General features: G+C 42.3%; 1 protein-coding gene across 1 annotated transcript in view; it reads left to right on the plus strand.

The window, feature by feature from the left end:
• The window catches only part of LOC109412806 (serine protease nudel), a 29,456-nt gene extending 17,759 nt beyond the window's left edge, over nt 1-11,697 (plus strand). The window contains exons 9-14 of the mRNA XM_062854556.1: nt 9,407-9,581; nt 9,637-10,254; nt 10,309-10,478; nt 10,532-10,982; nt 11,046-11,261; nt 11,322-11,697. Of these exons, the coding sequence (XP_062710540.1) occupies nt 9,407-9,581; nt 9,637-10,254; nt 10,309-10,478; nt 10,532-10,982; nt 11,046-11,261; nt 11,322-11,694 (2,003 nt within the window). The 3' untranslated portion in view covers nt 11,695-11,697. The remainder of the gene's footprint in view (nt 1-9,406; nt 9,582-9,636; nt 10,255-10,308; nt 10,479-10,531; nt 10,983-11,045; nt 11,262-11,321) is intronic.
• Nucleotides 11,698-18,801: the final 7,104 nt, after the last annotated feature.

The following is an 18,801-nucleotide window of genomic DNA, read 5'->3' on the forward strand; positions in this document are numbered from 1 at the left end:
TCCGTAAGTAAAAAAATCGCGTTAAGTACTGTTCCTTTGATTCTTAGTGGAATTCAAAGGAACAGTACTTAGCGCGATTTTCTTTTTACTTTTAAATTGATGTTTCAACTTATTCACTTTTTTCTTTCCTTTCCTTTGCATCAAAAAAGTCACAAACATCAACAAAACAAAGCACGGAAAAAATCTAAAACTGAATAAATGTACTAATTAATAATGCACGGAAAAATAATGCTTCGGAAAAGTGAATGGTTCAAACGTAAGAAAAACAGTATAATATATTGTTACATAAAAATCGAATGTAAATGTATAGTAGCTACTATGTGTGAAGCTTTTAGTGAACCATTTCATTACAATATACATTATTGTAACTGGTACACTGTATGGTGCAGGAATGGTTTTCACCAAACACCCTATGGTTAGTTTTTATCCGGGCAGTAGTTGCTTCTGGGATGCTTCCAGGAATTGTACCAGATTTTTTCTGGGATTCTTCTAGAAGTTTTTTCCAGAATTATTTCAGGAACCCCTTCCAAAATTCATGCAGGGATTTCTGGATCGCTCCTTCAAAAATTTCATGTGAGATTCCACCAGAAGTTTCTTCTGAGGTTTCTTCAAGATTTGTTAAGGAATTCTGAGACCTATCTAGAGAATCCTACCGAAAATCCTCAAAAAACTTCTTCCGGCATTCTTTCAAGAAGATCTTCCGTGATGGCTCCAGCAATTTCTTCTAAGATTTTCTCAAGATGTACGTTCGGGATTGCTTTAGAAATTATTACCGGGATTCCTCCCGGGATTCCTGCAGAAAATACTTCCAGGATTCTTCCAGGATCTGCTTCCTGGATTACTAATAACTCAAGAACTCCTACCTCTGCAAGATTTGTCAGGAATTTCTTCGGGAACCCCTTCCAAGATTCCTTCAAGAATCTCTTCCGGGACTCCAACAGGAACTTCTTCCAGGATTCTTTCAAGAACTCTTTCTTGAATTCCTCTGGGAATTTCTTTCAGGATTTCTCCGGGAACTTCTTTCAAGATTCCCTTAAAAACTGCTTCCGGAATTCCTCCAGGAGCTTCTTCCAAGATTCTTTTGGGAACTCCTTCCGGGATTCCTCCAGGAACTCATTCCAGGATTCCTCCTAGAACTTCTGCCGAGAATTCTCTAGATATTTCTTATGGGATTTTTTCAAGACCTCCCTCTAGGATTCTTCCAGAAACTGCAACCCGAAGGGTTCCAGGAACGCCATTCAGAACTTCTCTATTAACTCCATTCCTAATTTCTCCAGGAGTTCCTTCTTGAGCTCCTGCCAATTTTTCTGGAACTTCTTCCCAAGTACATTCTGAAAGCTGAAGGAGGGATTGTTCAAAATACTCGCTAATAAACTCTTATAGAGGCCCATTGAAAACATCTAGAAGAATTCCAGAAGGATGTACAGGAATTCCAAACGGAATTCCTGGAGGAAACCAAAAAAGAGCTGCCAGATGACTTCAAAAAAAATTTCCTTACGAAGTCCCGGATGGAGTTTCTGAAAGATTTCCTAGCGAAAATCCTCAAAAAAATTATTCTGGTATTTTTTCAAGAACTTCTTCTGTGATTGCGCCAGCAACTTTTTCTAGGATTTTCTCAAGATCTACGTCCGGGACTGCTTCAAAAATTACAAAATTACTCCCGGGACTCCTCCGGGAGCTCATTCCGAGATTCTGCAGGAAATACTTCTGGGATTCTTCCAAGATCTGCTTTCTGGATTACTAATAACTCAAGAACTCCGACCTCTAAAAAAATCATCCGGGATTCCTTCAAGAATCTCGCCCGGGACTCCAACAGGAACTTCTCCACGGATTCTTTCATGAACTCCTTCTTGAATTCCACTGGGAGTTTCTGCCGGGATTTCTCCGGGAACTTCTTCCAAGATTCCTTCAATAACTTCTGTCGGTATTCCTCCAGGAGCTTCCTCCAAGATTCTTCCGGGAACTCCTTCCGGAATCTCTTTCCGGGATTCCATCAGGAACTCATTCCGGGATTCCTCCAAGAACTTCTACCTTGAACCCTATAGAAACTTCTTGCGGGTTTGTTTCGATTACTCCTTCTAGGATTCCTCCAGAAACTGTAACCCGAATGTTTCCAGGAAATTCATTCAGTACTCCTAAAGGAACTCCATTCCTAATTCCTCCAAGAGTTCCTCCAACTCCTACCGATCCTTCTGGAACTCCTTCCCAAGTATATTCTGGAAACTGGAGGAGGAATTGCTCAATATGCTCGCTAATAAACTCTCGGAGGATTCTGGAAGAGCATTCTGAAAGAATTCCAGAATGAACTTCTGGAAGAATTCCAGAAGGATGTGCCGGAATTCGAAACGGGGCACTTGGAAGAAACCAAAAAAGAGTTCCGGGATGAATTCTGGAAAAAGTTCCTGAAGAAATCCCGGAAGCAGTTTCTGAAAGATTTCCAGATGAACTTCCCGAAAGAATCCCGGCAAGCGTTTCCGAAAAAGCCCTGGAAGAAGTTTCCGAAGGAATTCACGAAGAAGCTTTGGAATAAATTCCAGAAGCAATTCCTGACGGTTCCGGGTCATTTGGCCGAATGCCATTTGGCCGAATGTCGTTTGGTCGAAAATGAATTATGAGCTCAAGTGAAAATGCCACTGTTTCCCACATCAGTATAACTCGAATGAACAGCCTATGTTTCAATGAAGGATAAATCTTTGATAAAATAATGGTAATTTCAGCGCGAACTCATCTCTGAATGGTAAATGTAGCAAGAATAGTCTATTATTAAATAAAAACAATATTTCCAGCTTATAAAGTTCTTCTAAATTCCTTTGATTTCAATTCCGCCAAACAGCATTTGGCCAAACGACCCATTCGGCCAGAAATAGCATTCGGCCAAATGGCGTTCGGTCAAATAGCCGGACACCATTCCTGAAAGCGTCCCAGAAGAAATTCCAGAAATTCTTGAAGCAATCCCAGAAGTATTTGAATCCTGGAAAGAGCTGCTTGAAGAATCCCGAAGAAGTTTTTGGATACTACTTGTAGGATTCCTGGAAGGATTTCAGAAGGAATTTCTGAAGAAACCCCTAAAGAATTTCCGGGAGCACTCTCGCATGAAATTCCTGGAATTTTGAAAGGAGTTTCTGTAGGAATCTTGGAAGGAATTCCTGAAGCAATCCCCGAGAGAACTCTCAGAGGAATCCCGGATAAAATCCCTGGAATCCGGTGAAATTACTGGTATTGCCACGCATATTTCCGTAGAATACCTTTTGGAAGTAAAGAAATCTGAGGACATTCCAAAAGTAACTATTGCGAATCTAGCATGGAGGATTTCAGGACCTCCTGTAGATATCCCGGAGAAAATCCCTGGAAGTTCCAGAAGGAATATCTGAAGGAATCCTGAAACGAGTTCCTGGAGGAACCTTTTAAGAATTTCAGAAAGGATTCCAGAGGGATCCCAAAAACAATCTCAGATTTTGAAGAATCACAGAAGCAAATCCTAGAAGAATTCTAGAATAAATTTGTTGAGAGACCACGAAAGAAATTCCCGGAGGACTCTCCAGAAAAATTGCTGGAGTAATCCCAGAAGAAATTTTAAGAGGAATCTCGGAAGGAATTTGGGAACTCCTGAAGTAATTTCAGAAGGTATTTCTGAGGAAATCCCAGAAAAAATCTCTACGAGAATCTCGGGAATACTTCCTGAAACAACCCTGGCAAGAGATTTTAAAGGAACCTCAGACGGAACCTCTTTAAGAATCTCAGAAGAAACTCCTAGAGGAATCCCAAAGGAAACTTCTGCAGGAATCCTCAATAAACCCCAAGAAGAACTCCACAAGAAACTCCTAGAGAAGCCCAGGCACAAATTTGTAGAAAAAACAGCGGCGAGTCTGTTTGGGTCATATTGACCTCAACATCCTACTAGGGTTAATCTAGTCGAAGTCAAATAAACAACAGTGCCCAGGCTGCACTACCAGCTAAGCACACAACTCTTAGCTGATAGTCTTTTGTGCTCATTCTGCGAATGGAGTGACGTGACAAAAGTCGTAGTCGTACATCGAGAGGAGAAATCTCGACCCGAATGAAGTGCCTCGCCGTGTAAATCAATTGTAGATATTTTCATTTCTGAATCATTTTATTCTTAAATAATACCAGGAATTCTTTCTGGGATCCTTTCAGGAATTTCACTAGAGATTTCTTCTGAGATTCCTCAAGAAGATCTTTCCTGGATTGATTCAGGAACTCTTTCCAAAATTTTCGCAGAGATTTCTTAAGGTCAACTTCAAAAATTTCATGTGAGATTCCTCTACAAGTTCCTTCTAAGATTTCTTCTGGATTTGTTTAGGAATTCTGATATTCATCGAAGATATCCCACCGCAAATCCTCAAAAAACTTATTACGAGGATTTCTCCAGGAACTTCTTATGTTTTTTTTTTGAACTACTCCGGGATTGCTTCAAGAGTTCCTATCGGGATTCATCCGGGAATTCCTTTCAGATTTCTTACGAGAAATACTTCCGAGTTTTTTTTTCAGAATCTGCTTCCTGGATTCTTCACGACTCAAAAACTCCTACCTGAATTTCTCTGGGAGTTTTTCGGGATTTTCCGGAAACTCCTTCCAAGATTCCTCCAAGATTTCTACTGGAGTTTCTTCCAAGATTTTTCCGGTAACTCCTTCTTGAGTTCCTTTGAGAGTTTTTGCTGGAATTACTCCAGCAACTCCTTCCAAGATTCCTCCTAGCATCTCTTCTGAGGTTCCTCCAGGAACTTCTTCCACAATTGTTTCGGGAACTTCTCTCGAAATACTCCCGAAACCTTCTTCAGGTATCTCTTCCCAGGATCTCCATCCGGATTCCTTCAAGAACTTCTTCCAAGAATCCTCCAAATACTTCTTACGGTAGTTTTTCGATAACTCCTTACGGAATTCTTTCATAATCAGTTTCCGGATTGTTTTCAGGATCTCTATTCAGGATTGCTCTAGGAACTCTAGTGTGGACTCCTCCAAGAGTTCCTAGCGGAATTCTTACTGATCCTTCTCAAGTACGTTCTGATTTCTTCGCAAGTACATTCTGGAATTCTTCCAGATGTTTCTTGGATAAAAATCCTCCAGGAGTTTATTACGGAATCGCTGCAGAAATTTTAAGCGGTACTCTTTATGAACCTATTCAAGGAATTCCTTATGCAGTTTCTACAAGAGTTCCCTGAAGAATTCCTCCAACAATTTAGGAATTCCAGCATCAGTTTTCCAAGGAATTTCTCCTGAAGTTCCTTCTGGGTAAACCCAGAACGCCAACAAATCCTTCAAGAATTCCAGTTTTCCAAGAATTCTTTCTTGAAATTCAATAAAACAACCGCTGAAAACATATTGAACGAAACTATTACACCCGAACTTCCATTTAGGTAACGAGTCCGGACAGCTTAAACAGCATTTTTCCCTAAATGGATTTCAAGGTTGTAAAGAAGTTTGAGATGGGCAAGTGGCTTGCAGATGCATAGGGGAGAAGATTAAGGCTTTCAGTTGTGAAGGGCGGATGGTCAGAGGGATTTCAAGGCGTTTCAAGAAGTTTCAGATGGCTTTTAGGGAGCTTCATATGCTCTCAGGTGCACTTCACGGGAATTTCAGCGTTTCAAGGCGTTTCAGGGCGTTTCAGGGCGTTTCAGGAGGTTTCAGAGGTATTTTAGGGGGCTTCAGAGGCTTTCAGGTGCGTTTCTCACGAATTTCATTTGGGTTTCAAAGCATTTCAGGAGGTTTCAGAGAGGTTTTGTGGGCCTTCAGAAACTATCAGGTGACTTTATGGGGGTTTCAGAGGCGTTTCAAAGCGTTTCAAGGTGTTTCAATGCGTTTCAGGACGTCTCAGGAGGTTTAATGGGGGCTTAAGGGGGCTTCAGAGGCTCGCAGGTGGATTTTACGGAGGTTTCATGGGCGTTTCAAAGCGTTTCATTGCGTTTCAGGGTGTTTCAGGGCATTTCAGCAGGTTTCCGATGCTCAAATTCATTGAGGGCTTGAGAGGCTCGCAAGTGAATTTCACGGAGCGTTTCAATGCGTTTCATGGCCTTTCAGGAGGTTTCAGGAGGGTCTCAGGTGAATTTGACGGAGGTTAAATAGGGGTTTCAGAGACGTTTCAGGAGGTTTCACAGGGGTTTTAGGGGGCTTCAGATGATCTCAGGTAAATTTCACGGGGATTTCATAGCGATTTCAGAGGCGTTTCAAAGAGTTTCAAGGCGTTTCAGGGCGTTTCCGGACGTTTCAGAGAGGTTTTAGAGGGCTTTAGAGACTTTCAGATAAATTTCACGAAGGTTTTAAAGTGGTTTTAGAGGCATTTCAAAGCGTTTCAAGGCGTTTCAGGGCGCTTTAATGCGTTTCAGGGCATTTCAGGCGGTGTACGGGGCCAAATGGGGGCTTCAGGTGAATTTCAAGGAGGTTTCATGGGGGTATCAGAGGCGTTTCAGGGCATTTCAGAAAGATTCACAGGGGTTTTAGGGGGCTTCAGATGCGCTCAGATGAATTTCACGGAGATTTTATAGGAGCTTAAGAGGCGATTCAAAGCGTTAAAGACGTTTTAATACGTTTCAGGAGGTTTCAGAAGAGTTTCAGGGAATTTCAGAATGTTTTAAGATGTTAAAAAAAAGTTTCAACGCGTTTCAAAGCGTTTCAAGGCGTTTCAGGAAGTTTCACAGGAGTTTTAGGGGCTTCATAGGCTCGCAGATATCATAGGGGGTTCAGAGGCGTTTCAAAGCGATCCATGAGGGTTAAGGGGGTCTCAGAGGCTCATGGGGTTTCATGGGGGTTTTGGAGGCATTTCAATGCGTTTCAGGACGTTTCAGAAGGTTTCAGATGCTCTAATTCATTGAGGGCTTGAGAGGCTCGCAAGTGAATTTCACGGAGCGTTTCAATGCGTTTCATGGCGTTTCTTGGCCTTTCAGGAGGATTCAGGAGGGTTAAGGGTGCCTTCAGAGGGTCGCAGGCTAGGTCGCAGGTGAATTTGACGGAGGTTTAATAGGGGTTTCAGAGGCGTTTCAAAGCATTTCAAGACGTTTCAGGAGGTTTCACTGGGGTGTAAGGAGACTTTAGATGATCTCAGGTAAATTTCACGGAGGTTTCATAGGGGTTTAAGAGGCATTTCAAAGGGTTTCAAGGCGTTTCCATGCGTTTCAGAGCGTTTCAGGGCGTTTCAGAGGTTTTAGAGGGCTTTTAGAGGCTCTCAGGTGAATTTCACGGAGGTTTTATATTGGTTTAAGAGGCATTTCAAAGCGTTTCGAGGCGTTTCAGGGCGTTTAAATGCGTTTCAGGGCGTTTCAGGAGGTGTATGGGGCCTAACGAGGGCTTCAGAGGCTCGCAGGTGAATTTCACGGAGGTTTCATGGGGGTTTCAGAGGCATTTCAAAGCGTTTCAAGACATTTCAATACGTTTCAGGGCGTTTCAGGGCATTTCAGAAGGTTCACAGGGGTTTTAGGGGGCTTCAGAGGCTCTCAGATGAATGTCACGGAGGTTTTATCGGGGCTTAAGAGGCGTTTCAAAGCTTTCAGGACGTTCCATGGGGTTTCATTGCGGTCTTGCAGCCGTTTCAATGCGTTTCAGCGCGTTTCAGAAGGTTTCAGAGTGGTTTCAGGTGGGGTTTAGAGGCTCTCAGTTGAGTTTCATGAGGATTTCATGGGAGTACTAGAGGCGTTTCAAAGCGTTTCAAGGCATCTCAATGGCCTTCAGAGCGATTTCAGGAGAATATAGAAGCGAATTTAACTTTTCCTCTATTGCGTAAATCTCTTAGAGTCAACCAAATACGTTAGTAGATCCGATAACCGCTACTCAAGTAAGTTCTTGAAGATCGTCAAACTGACAATGAACTCATCACTTGATAGCACATAGCTACATGAGGCTGTGTAAGCTTACATTTCATTCATAATGCTCAAATAGATCACAGATTACACTTGTAGGTAGATCAGATGGCATTAACTCTAAAGAATTCTAGGATATGCTATACAATCATAGAATCCACCACTAGATAGAACATAGATGCCTGGGGCAGTGTGAGTATAAACCTCACTGGTAGATTCGATGACCTATACTCAAGGGAGTTCTTGGAGAACCTTGAAGAATCATTGGTAGATCCGATGACCCAAATGGAGGTTTTAGTGTACGAGAATCTAAGAAGAAATTCCTGGAGGAATCTTGGAAGGAATCTCGGAAACTGGAGGATTCGTGAAGCTTTTGGAGAAATTATGAAGGAATCCCTTGAATCTCAGAAGGAATCTCAGAAGAAATCCTCAAAGAATCTCAAAGGGAACTTTTGAATCTCAGATGAAGCTTCCTAATCAATTACACTAGTTTACAAAATAAAACGAAAGTCGTGAACTTCTGTCAACGACCAAAGTTTTTGGAGTAAAATTTAGCACTGATTTCGGAACCATGCTTCAAAAAATTTTTAGTAGAACAGTTTTTGAGTTTTAGCTCAATATTGAGTTTTACAATTTTTAAAAATATGAAATTTATCAAAATTCAAATATCTTGCGTTTTGTTGGACCAATTTCAAATCTTTTCCCCTAAATTAAAAGCTGAATATAATACCATTCGATCATCTGAATGCAGGTTTTGCGTCAGATTGATAAAATTTAAGATATTGGCGGGTTTTAGGGACGATCTCCTTAAATTTTAGCCAAATTTCCAAAAATATATGAAGAAATGTATTTTTTCAATAAGAAAAAAACAATGTAAAAATTCTTTCTCAACGTTAATTTGACATTTCATATGTAGGCCAGTTACAGTAAAAAATTCAGCTTAATCGGAGCATTGATTACGGAGAATGAGATGTGTGAAGTGAGTGACGTTGCTTAAAAATAGAACAAATATCGATTTCAAATCATCAACCTTGTATGGAAAGTCGAAAAAAATTCCGCTCTACTGTAATTTTTTTCCTTCGCGTTTTCGAACTCAGGGCATGATTCTACACCAAAAATGATCATCAGCTTACCGAGTTCAAAAATGCTGTAAACTAGTGTTATAGAACTCCTAGAAGAATCCTGAAGGAGTCATAGGAAAAATTTCTGGGGTAATCCTAGAAGGAATTCTTGAAGGAATCTTGGAACGAATTCCATGAAACATTTCGGAAGGCCTTTGTGAAGGAATCCAGGAACTACTGTGAAATTCATGAGGGCGCTCTTAGAGGGATGCCACCTGCAAATCACCAATTAGAACACTTTCCCACTCAAGCAAACCCCACATTTTGAACTCAATCAACCGCTGACGAAATTCTTTCAAATCGGTATCGTAAATAACATGGTGACGGAACGTTAAAGATTTTTTTAAAAACTCCTAAGTAACCGCGGCTCACAGTGCCCTTATTGTCTTTATTCTATTCCTCCAAACCTTTTTAGCGAATAGGACTCCTATGATGATCTGCGCCTACTACACATGATTGCGGTTTCTTTCATTTCAGTTGCCCTTACCGATGGTCACAAGGTCTACTTTGATGCGAACAACCTCACAGAGTTCAAGTACGAAGGCTTGGTCACCAAGAATACGAACGGAACGTGGGATCTAATCTGTGGAGCGGAAGTTAACAACAAGTCAGTTGATTCGATCGGGAAAATATGCTCTTTTCTGGGATTTGCGTAAGTTGGACTCTATGTTGAACTACTGAACAAACATTAAACATTACTTTTCCAGAGGTTACAAGAGCTACTACCAAACCATCCTGACGCCGCTGGTCAACGAAACGGTTGATTTGGAACACCAACCTCTGTTGATCATGTCGTATCGGAACGTTTCATCCGAGCCGAACTGCAAGGCCCTTCACATAACCTGCGTACCATTCATCAATGCCACCGAACACGAAATCAGTCACTACGAGAACCAACACAAGGAACAACCAGTGCAAGTAAACATTCGTCCAACGAATCCAATCAAGAACATTTCCTCCCAAGCATACATAACCTTCAACGAAAATGCTCACATCGAGTTCATTGAGAACTTCGGCGATGACTACGATTGGCCGTGGAATGCGGACATCTATCTGGAAGGCGTCTTCCTGTGCAGTGCGATCATTATCGACGTCAACTGGATCGTAGTGGACAGTTCCTGTATGCGAATGATCAACTTGAAGAATGATTACCTCTCGGTGGTGGCCGGAGGAGCCAAGTCATACCTGAAGATTTCGGGACCGTACGATCAGGTTGTCCGAGTGGATTGCTATCACTTTTTACCGGAGCCGAGAGTTGTAATGCTTCACTTGGCGAAAAATTTGACCTTCACTCGACATGTCTTGCCGACCTTCATACCGGAACAGTGAGTTGATTGAGGCGATCCTATGACCTTATATAATCGAATTGATATTTCTAGGAACCATAACATCGAGGACAATCAGTGCCTGGCCGTTGGGCAGGACAAATACGGCCGGACCCGAACGTTGCGAGTCCACATGAACATGACGAATTGCGAACCATTCCATGTTTGCTACCAGCTCAATCCTGACAGGGGCATATACCATGCTGATCACTGCTATTCAGAAAGTACGAATCTCTGGTTCGTTAAGGTCGTAGTTTACAAAACTCCTCTCTTTCAGATGCATCACGGACCGGAGTCGTCGTTTGTAAGTCTAAAATCTCCGGTTGGTACCCAGTGGGTTTCTATCAGAACAAGCATGGTCTCTGTGGGTTCAACGAGGTCGTCAAAATGATATCCCTCAAGGAGTACTACACCGATATTCAGCACGTTCTGAACCACGAGAAATGCAACGAATTTCCGGAGCCACTTTGCGATGGTCTGCGCTGTTGGCTGGGCAAATGTATCGGACATTCGTTGGTCTGTGATAACAAGATGGACTGCGACGATAACTCCGATGAGCGCCCCGAAGCGTGCAATGCAATAAACGACACGTCCACTGCCTGTCTACCGACGCAGTTCCGGTGCGGAAATCATCAGTGCGTGGACAAGAGCAAGTTCTGCGATGGGCGGAACGATTGCGGTGACTTGTCGGATGAACCTCACGAGTGCTCTTGCTACACGTATCTCAAGTAAGTCGTTGGTTATGAGAAAACTTCTTGGACAACTATTCAATTCAATGACTCGGTTTTCAGAGTTACCAATCCATCCAAGATTTGCGACGGCGTTCGCAACTGTTGGGATAAGTCTGACGAGAATCCGCGTCTCTGCAAGTGCGAGCAAACCAGCTTCGTGTGTGGTGACAGCGATATTTGCATCCCATACGATCACGTCTGCGATGGCGAGATCGACTGTCCCGGAGAGGAAGATGAACACTATTGCTATGCCCTGCAGCAAAATCCAGCGGAGACGTAAGTGACTATAACTTCCAATTTCACAAACATCCTACCAAAAACTTCACATCCCCGCAGCAACTACGGTGAAGTTATGCAGCAAAGCCACGGCATTTGGCACTCCATGTGCTTCCCCAAGGACGGCCAGTATGACGAGCAAAAGATCAAGGAAATATGCCACAGCATCGGTTATCGAAAGATTCGAAAAGTCTTCGGCAGGAAAATGATTCAAGAGTCCCGACTGCGGACTTCCAACCGTACGCACAATCCGGTCGATAGGATGCGCGGGGCAGCAACCAAAGCGGTTGTACTGAACAAATTTTCCAAAGTGAGGATCAATGGGAAGCAGACGTTCTTCATGAAACCCAGTAGGCCGTTGTATACCCTGGTTCACTGGGATGCCGAAGATGAGACGCGGTGCGATCGACTGGAGATCAATTGTGGAGATTAAACATTAGAAATAAAGCACTTGTTAACTACAAACTTATAGGAGTTTTAGTGATCTTATTGTTATTCGGCATGTTCCTTGATTTCACGAATCAAAAACCAAAACACCTGACGGTCGTCCGACACGACCATCAGCTTACCAGTTCATTCTGACGACATTCACAAATCCAGAACCAAGCAATCCTCACGGTCGTCCAACTCACCTTTCAAAATACTAAATAATATTTTCAAATCAGCGCAACCCTACCGTCTCCGACCCGTACTTGGATTTCACGAATCGATAATCAAACAATTCTGAAGGTCGCCCGACATATCTTTTTAAGAGGAATGCAAACCAGTTCATTCTGACGGGCGTTCGACTCGTCGTTCGATCTTAAAAATAAACGAAAGTCTGGTAGTTCTCCGACCCGTTACTCGATTTCACGTAGCAATCATGAAAACCCAAAGCGCCCATAAACGTCCGACTAGTCCGACGGTCGTCCAACGCATTTTTCGATTTCACATGAGAATGACCATGAGCATTGATGACCACACAATTCGTAGTTACTACTCCGTGATCAACCGGAAAAACGCACGAGAAAACGCACAGGGAACCAATGAATGGGGCTTGAGACTATAGCTAAACATTGTCAATGTGCACAGTTCGAGAACTCTCAACTTCAGTAAGGTCAATAATGGCACTGGCCACGTCTTTACGGTCATCGAGGAAGGGAAGGAATGTTAGTAAATCAATCGTTGTTTTGCCGACCAAGAATCGCTGCACCTCCAGCGTCTACGGTCGACCTCCCCTGACGCGGAAAAAGCCCCTCGATGATCCCCTCAAAAATGTCTGGAGATTGCTCAGTAGGAACCAATACTGCTCTCGTCTTGGCTATTACGAATCCCATTAATTCGCATAGGCATTCTGACAGAAAGCAGGCCATTTTGTTTGCCGTATCTCGATCTTCAGTACGGTTTTAGCAGCGATGAACATCATTCACCAGGTGGTTGCTGTAAGTGTAGCCATCGAACTACTTGTTAGGCCAGGACTACAAAAAGTTACGTCAATGGTCGACTCCGCACCGTTCCGATAAATGTTACTCTCGGTACCAATATTGGCCATGACGACTTCTAGCATGGCCAGCGTCTCTAGCAGGATCAGACCTCGCTGGATCGTAAAACGGCTTCCCCAATCCACGGCCCAGGCATTCAAGTCACCTGCTATAACAACCGCCCTACGCCGTCCAGCATCTGCGTGAACTACTCGATCGACCACCGTGGAGGCGCATAGCAGCTACAGAAGAAGACCCCGTATACTTTGGTGACTACGAAGCCCTCATAGATAGTAGACACCAATTCCTGGACGGGTTATTTACCGGGTTATCGCCGCCATTTTCCGGACCCATATCCACGACCCAATTGCTGTTGCCGGCTGGTGTTCGGTATGGGTCCGAGTTGATGGCGATATCTGTCCCCCACACAGAAGCTGACTGATAAAGCAGTTGCTGAGCTCCGTCACAGTGGTTGAGGTTCAGCTGTGCTACCTGCACTGTGATTCGTTCACTACGGCTTTTTTGAAGGCCGCCCACCAAGGATCCCTCTTTGGTGCTGACGGATTCCCCGGAACAAATCGAACACGTAGGTGGACTTGAGCAACCTTGTACCTTATGCTCTTCGGCGCTGCATCGCCTACACAGCTTGCTAATGTCAGGGCCTTTACAGTCCCATGATTTGTGTCGTGGTTCCATACACCTAAGGCAAACCTCTGGTGGTTCATGCAAGGTCAGTTGCCACACTAAATAGCCCACCTTCAACTTTCCTACTTGAACGGGCTTACTTAGACCTTTGTAGGCGGCGACCATGCGCTCCTCGTCACGCTTGAGCTCGAGGGTCATATTACCCGTACGAGTACATCTAGACGGTCTTGATGACGAGCGCGTCGCCTTTCTCGTGTTTGGCACCTGCTCTCCTACGTATCCTGGGACATCAACTACGCTCCTGTTCCTAAGGGCCTAACAACGATCGCGAACCCCTGTTTCCTTCCATCTGGGGCGGGCCAGATTTTTCAGGCCCACCCTTCCCAACCAGGCTGGGGTCCGGCTTACGGGGTTACTGCCGACTTTCGGAGTCAGTAACCGCCTAACCTTGTGGGCAGCGCCAGGAGCTCCTCACCTGACGGCTGCATCACCCGCTTCTGCGAGTATTATCGAAAGTAGTCGCATCCGCCACACCCTTTGGGCTACCTGTGAAAGCGAAAGCTTCGTTAGAATCTTTGCTTTTCCCGGGCAGAATTGGTCTTGCTCCTAGGCTTTTCAGATGGGGCCAAGTGGGTTTCCGAAAAGTTTCCAGTGAGCCTCAAGTTCCCAGTTCAAGCTCACCTGGTTTTCAGAGAGGTCCAGGGGAAGTTTCAGGAGGTATCAGGGGATCCCAGGAGGCAACACAGGTATTTCAGGGGATCTTAGAGTAGTTTTGAGGTGGTCTCTAGTGGTCTAGGAGAAGGGGGTCTATGGTCCGTTTCAGGGATTTTCGGGGTGTTTCTACGGGAGCTCCAGTGAGTTTCATGGGGTCTCAGAGAAATGCATGGGGTCTCTGGGGTCGCAAGCAGCCTCAGGATGCTCAGAGGCGTTTCAGATATTCTCCAAGGGTCGTTTCAGGGGGTTTCATAGGGACTCAGGGGTGTTTCAGTGGTCCCAGAAAGCCTCCAGAACGTCTCTGGGGCGTTTCAGGGAGCTTCACGGAGAATCATAAAGGATCCTAGGGGCGTTTCAGGATGTCTCATATGGTTTCAAGAAAAGTTCTAGAGGTCTCGGGTCTCAGGGGCGTATCAGGGCATCTTCAAGAGTTTTAGGGGTACTCAGGGGGTTTCAAAGTGTTCTAAGGGGGATACAGGGGAAGTACCAGGAGGTCCCAGGGGGTTCCCAGGATGACTCAGAGGCGTTTCAAGGGTCCTCAGGGGGTTTTAAGCGGGATAGGAAGATCCAGAAAGTCCCAGGGTCTCCCAGGAGGGCTCTGGAGCGTTTCTGCGGGGTTCTCAGGAGGTTCCAGGGGTAGTTCTACGGAGTTTACGGAGAATGGCCGAAAAGTAGTACAATCATAGTAGACAAGGACTTAGGGTAGACAAGATATATTTTGTAAACCAATGACATTGAATAAACAGCCCTCAAACTGAACAGATCTCTATTCTACATTCAGGAGGTCTCAGGGGATCCCAGAAGGGTTCAGGGATTCTCAGGAAGTTCAAGAGAGAATTCTAGGGGGTACCAGGGGTGTTTCGTGGAGCTTCGTAGCCGTGTCCGTGTTTCAGGGAGTCAGGGCTAGTCAGGGAGTGAAATCAGCGTGGCCTTTAAATCCCACTGAACCACTGAACTTTACGATGCCACTATGGACTTCTGCACCAATTTATGCTGGCTTGCTTATTTCCACATCAAATTTTGACGTTTGAAGGGAGCTGCTGTTGATTTATAAGGATTAATATGTTTAAAAAAATCCATTTCAATGAATTTCATTTTAATAATAGCAAAACAACAACAGATTATAGAATACCATTCGTAAGATGAAACTGATTCAATTGAAAATGTGTGTGAACATTTCATTGTGTGAGTCAAGTCCATCAATATGACCCTGAATGATATCTCGTTTTATGAATGGGGGCCGTCCATATACCACGTGGACATCTTGGAGGGGGGAGGGGGTTCGAGAAAAGTCTACGCTTGTCCACGAAGAGGGGGGTGGGGGTTCGTCAAATGTACACGTGGACAACATTGACACAAGAATTAAAAAACAAAATTTTACAAGCGAAACGAATTATGTCGCATTACTGATGAGATTTTCTTCAATAACAGTTCTTTACATTTTATTTTATTATACATTGTTTTTTAGTTGGACATGACTTCTTCAAGGAAAAAACTCATAGTATTGACTCATCGACTAATTTGTTTTAAATTATCACAACTTCTAATAATTTACTTTTTTCATCGAAGAATAATCTGAAGATTTAAAATGGAGTGTAGACCATGCAAATGCTGGTGTTTCAGCCAGAAAGTTTTTATAAGTTCTGTGTGGATTTCTCGAAGTTTCATATCAAATAACGTAAACTACGTTGAAGTTTCAAAATACATGTGAAGATTTGCAGGCTTATCTTAAACCCTTCTTTTTTGGAGCTTTCTTTAAAATTTAGGATGTTTCTATAGGATATTTCCTGTGCCAACATGTGTACAAAATTTCATGAGAATCGGTTGAAAATTATCTGAGATATAGCAAAAACCAGACCCGTGCAAAAAGAATCGGGTGTACTCTATGCATTTTTGAAAAGTTGCTGTAATTCTTGTTTTTGTAAAATACTGAGACATATAATCTTACCTCAACAAAAAGAAGAAACAAATTACTTTATCTTAACAAAACAAAACATTTAAAAAACACCGTCTTCAACCAGAGATTGCACAGACTGAGCAATCACTAACATTAGGCGATGGACATCACACGAAAAACCCAATAATTCAGTGGGGAATTTTCCGTTTGACGAAAAATTTTCACCGACTGGAGCGGGAATCGAACCCACATTCCCACAAACATTAAACTCAATTTGTGGAGCGGATCTGGTTGGATGGTTAGAACACTTGACCATCACGCCGAGGATCTGGGATCGAATCCCACTCCCGATGTTGGCAACACGGTTCAGCACGTTCTGCACCACCCGTTCCACATATAGAGCAGGATTGTCATTGCAATAACAATGGGAAACGAGATGAACAATGTATGTAAGATAGGGAGCTAGGTTGTTGATGATATCTGCAGTGGTGTGACAAACATGCAAGTCATATCTTTCTTACTTTAGCATCTACTTATTACTAAAATTGATTAAAACCTAAACTTGTTCCTATTCTACATACAAGAATTTGTAAATACTCCTAAATTAAATTTCTAGAGTGTTTCAATAACTGAATTACATATACATGCAGGACAGCAGCACAAATTATAAATCTAAATGACATGGTAACAGTTCGACGGATAGTTAATTGTAGGACTAATTATGTAGGTAATTATGGAATAACGTAATGAATTACGCTAATTAAAATGAATTTTTAGCTCAAAGCTTACTCCAACGAAACAAAGCGAGTCTGCTAGAAGAGGTCCGAACTCCCAATCCGTCCCGTGCCAACACCCGACAAACGCACAAAATGTGAGTTCTTCCTCCGGAAGGGAAGTAAAGCGTGGGTCCCGAGATGAGCTAGCCCAGGGCTAAAAATCTCGTTAATACAAATAAAAAAAACTCAATTAAAAACAATGTCGAAAACTTGTAGCTACCTATTTTGTGCTTCTTTGAAAAAGACTTTAAAATTAAGTCACTTTAAAAGTTTTCTTCCTATATAGCTATACATATAGTATTTGTTATTCATAAAGATATTATTTATATTTAAGGCAAAGTTTAGGAAAAAAAGAAAATATAAAAAAAAAACTTTTTGAAATATTTTTTTTTGTTTATTTTAGAAATATTTTTCGGATGTCCACGTGGACATTGGGGGAGGGGGGTAGGGGTTAATGAAAAGTCCACGCTTGTCCACGGAGAGGGGGGAGGGGGTCAAAAACCATGAATTTTCTGTCCACGTGGTATATGGACGGCCCCTAAGGACTGTTCAATTTATAAAACGGACAACTTTATAAGGCTATAAAAAGAAGACGCGTAGTTCAAATTTAACCACCCTTGCTTCGTTATTCAGTTCATCATCTGTCATTAAAGTGATCATTTTTGAATCGAATAAAAATAGTTTTATTTTATAGGAAATCGGCCAGGTGTTAAATAAAGTGAATTTTTCGATTGCTGAAAATTCAAAATATGTATAAAATTACTGTTCACATATGGTATATCGTTTTTAATACCTGAAAAGTATGTGCCATGCTGCAGCAGCATGAGTAATAAACATTCTGGCAAAATTTAAACTCAATCGGAAAATTAAGTGTTGAGATATTAAAGTCTCAAGTGAGATTCGATTTTTTCAATAAAATTCAATTGTAAAGCAAAAAGGGCATGAAAATATTAAAAAATCATTTTTTTTATGCATCTAGTCGAAAGTGGGAATTATGTGGTTTTAAATGCAAAAAACTGCTTCTTAATAGCATTGCTGGTTTGGTTACTGTGCGCTATTGCAGACACAGTAATCAAAACAGTTTCGTTCTCTGAAGGTTCTTACAAATAACAATGCAACCTAATACAAATTTTGCATAACAATAATGTTGGAAGTGTTTCACTAAGTGGAAGTGTCTGCATTCGGTGTATCATGTGATTGAAGGATGCAATTTTGTGTTGATGTGAGTGATTTGATGAATTTGGAATAGGGGTCATTCCACGCCAAGTGACCGACCGCTTGCAATCGACCATCACGGATTTGAACCAAATTCGGCTTAAACATTTGTTTAGATGGAAAAAGAAAAAATCCAAATTTTGGTGCCGATCGGATCACCCCTCGGCCCGTGGCAACACCCCTCGTTTTGGCCGATATGAAAATTATCCTCTCTTTCTTTTATTTTTATCATTGAAACGATTGCACATACAGATTTTCGACCTTCGGCTTTTTTGAAGGAAATCGTTCAGGGAATCCAGAAAAAATATTATTTTTTTGATACAGTGTTGCCAGATATCATATTTTTCAATTTTAAAACTAAAAATCGATTTTTCTAAAAATACGTATATTTTGATTTTAAAAATTTTGATTCCATCGTGTTTATCAGACGTTTTTCGATCGAAAAAGCTTAACTCCCCAAGGTAATTTGCGTCGTTCCTGAGATATAGCGTTTTTAAGAAAAAATATTCATTTTTTCATATAAAGTATCATATTAAATCAGGTGCAGTTTATAAATTTCGTACAAAAAACATTGTTCGATGCCATATAAACACGTTTTGTGCTTCTTTGAACAATATCGAGTATAAAAAGGATTAAAATATGTGACAGTGTTGCCAGTTTACTTTTTTTTATTATACCATACAACCTAACCTTCAAGTGTTTGACAATGTACAGGTTATTCTGAAAAATCGCACCATGTGTGTTGCAAGATGTGTGAGCAAGATAAAAACAATACACATCTTCTCTAACGACCTTGTTGTTGATCTTTTCTTCACAGACAAACAGACGTAACA

Source organism: Aedes albopictus, chromosome 2 (assembly GCF_035046485.1).
Source record: "Aedes albopictus strain Foshan chromosome 2, AalbF5, whole genome shotgun sequence".
Classification (NCBI taxonomy): Eukaryota; Metazoa; Arthropoda; class Insecta; order Diptera; family Culicidae; genus Aedes; species Aedes albopictus.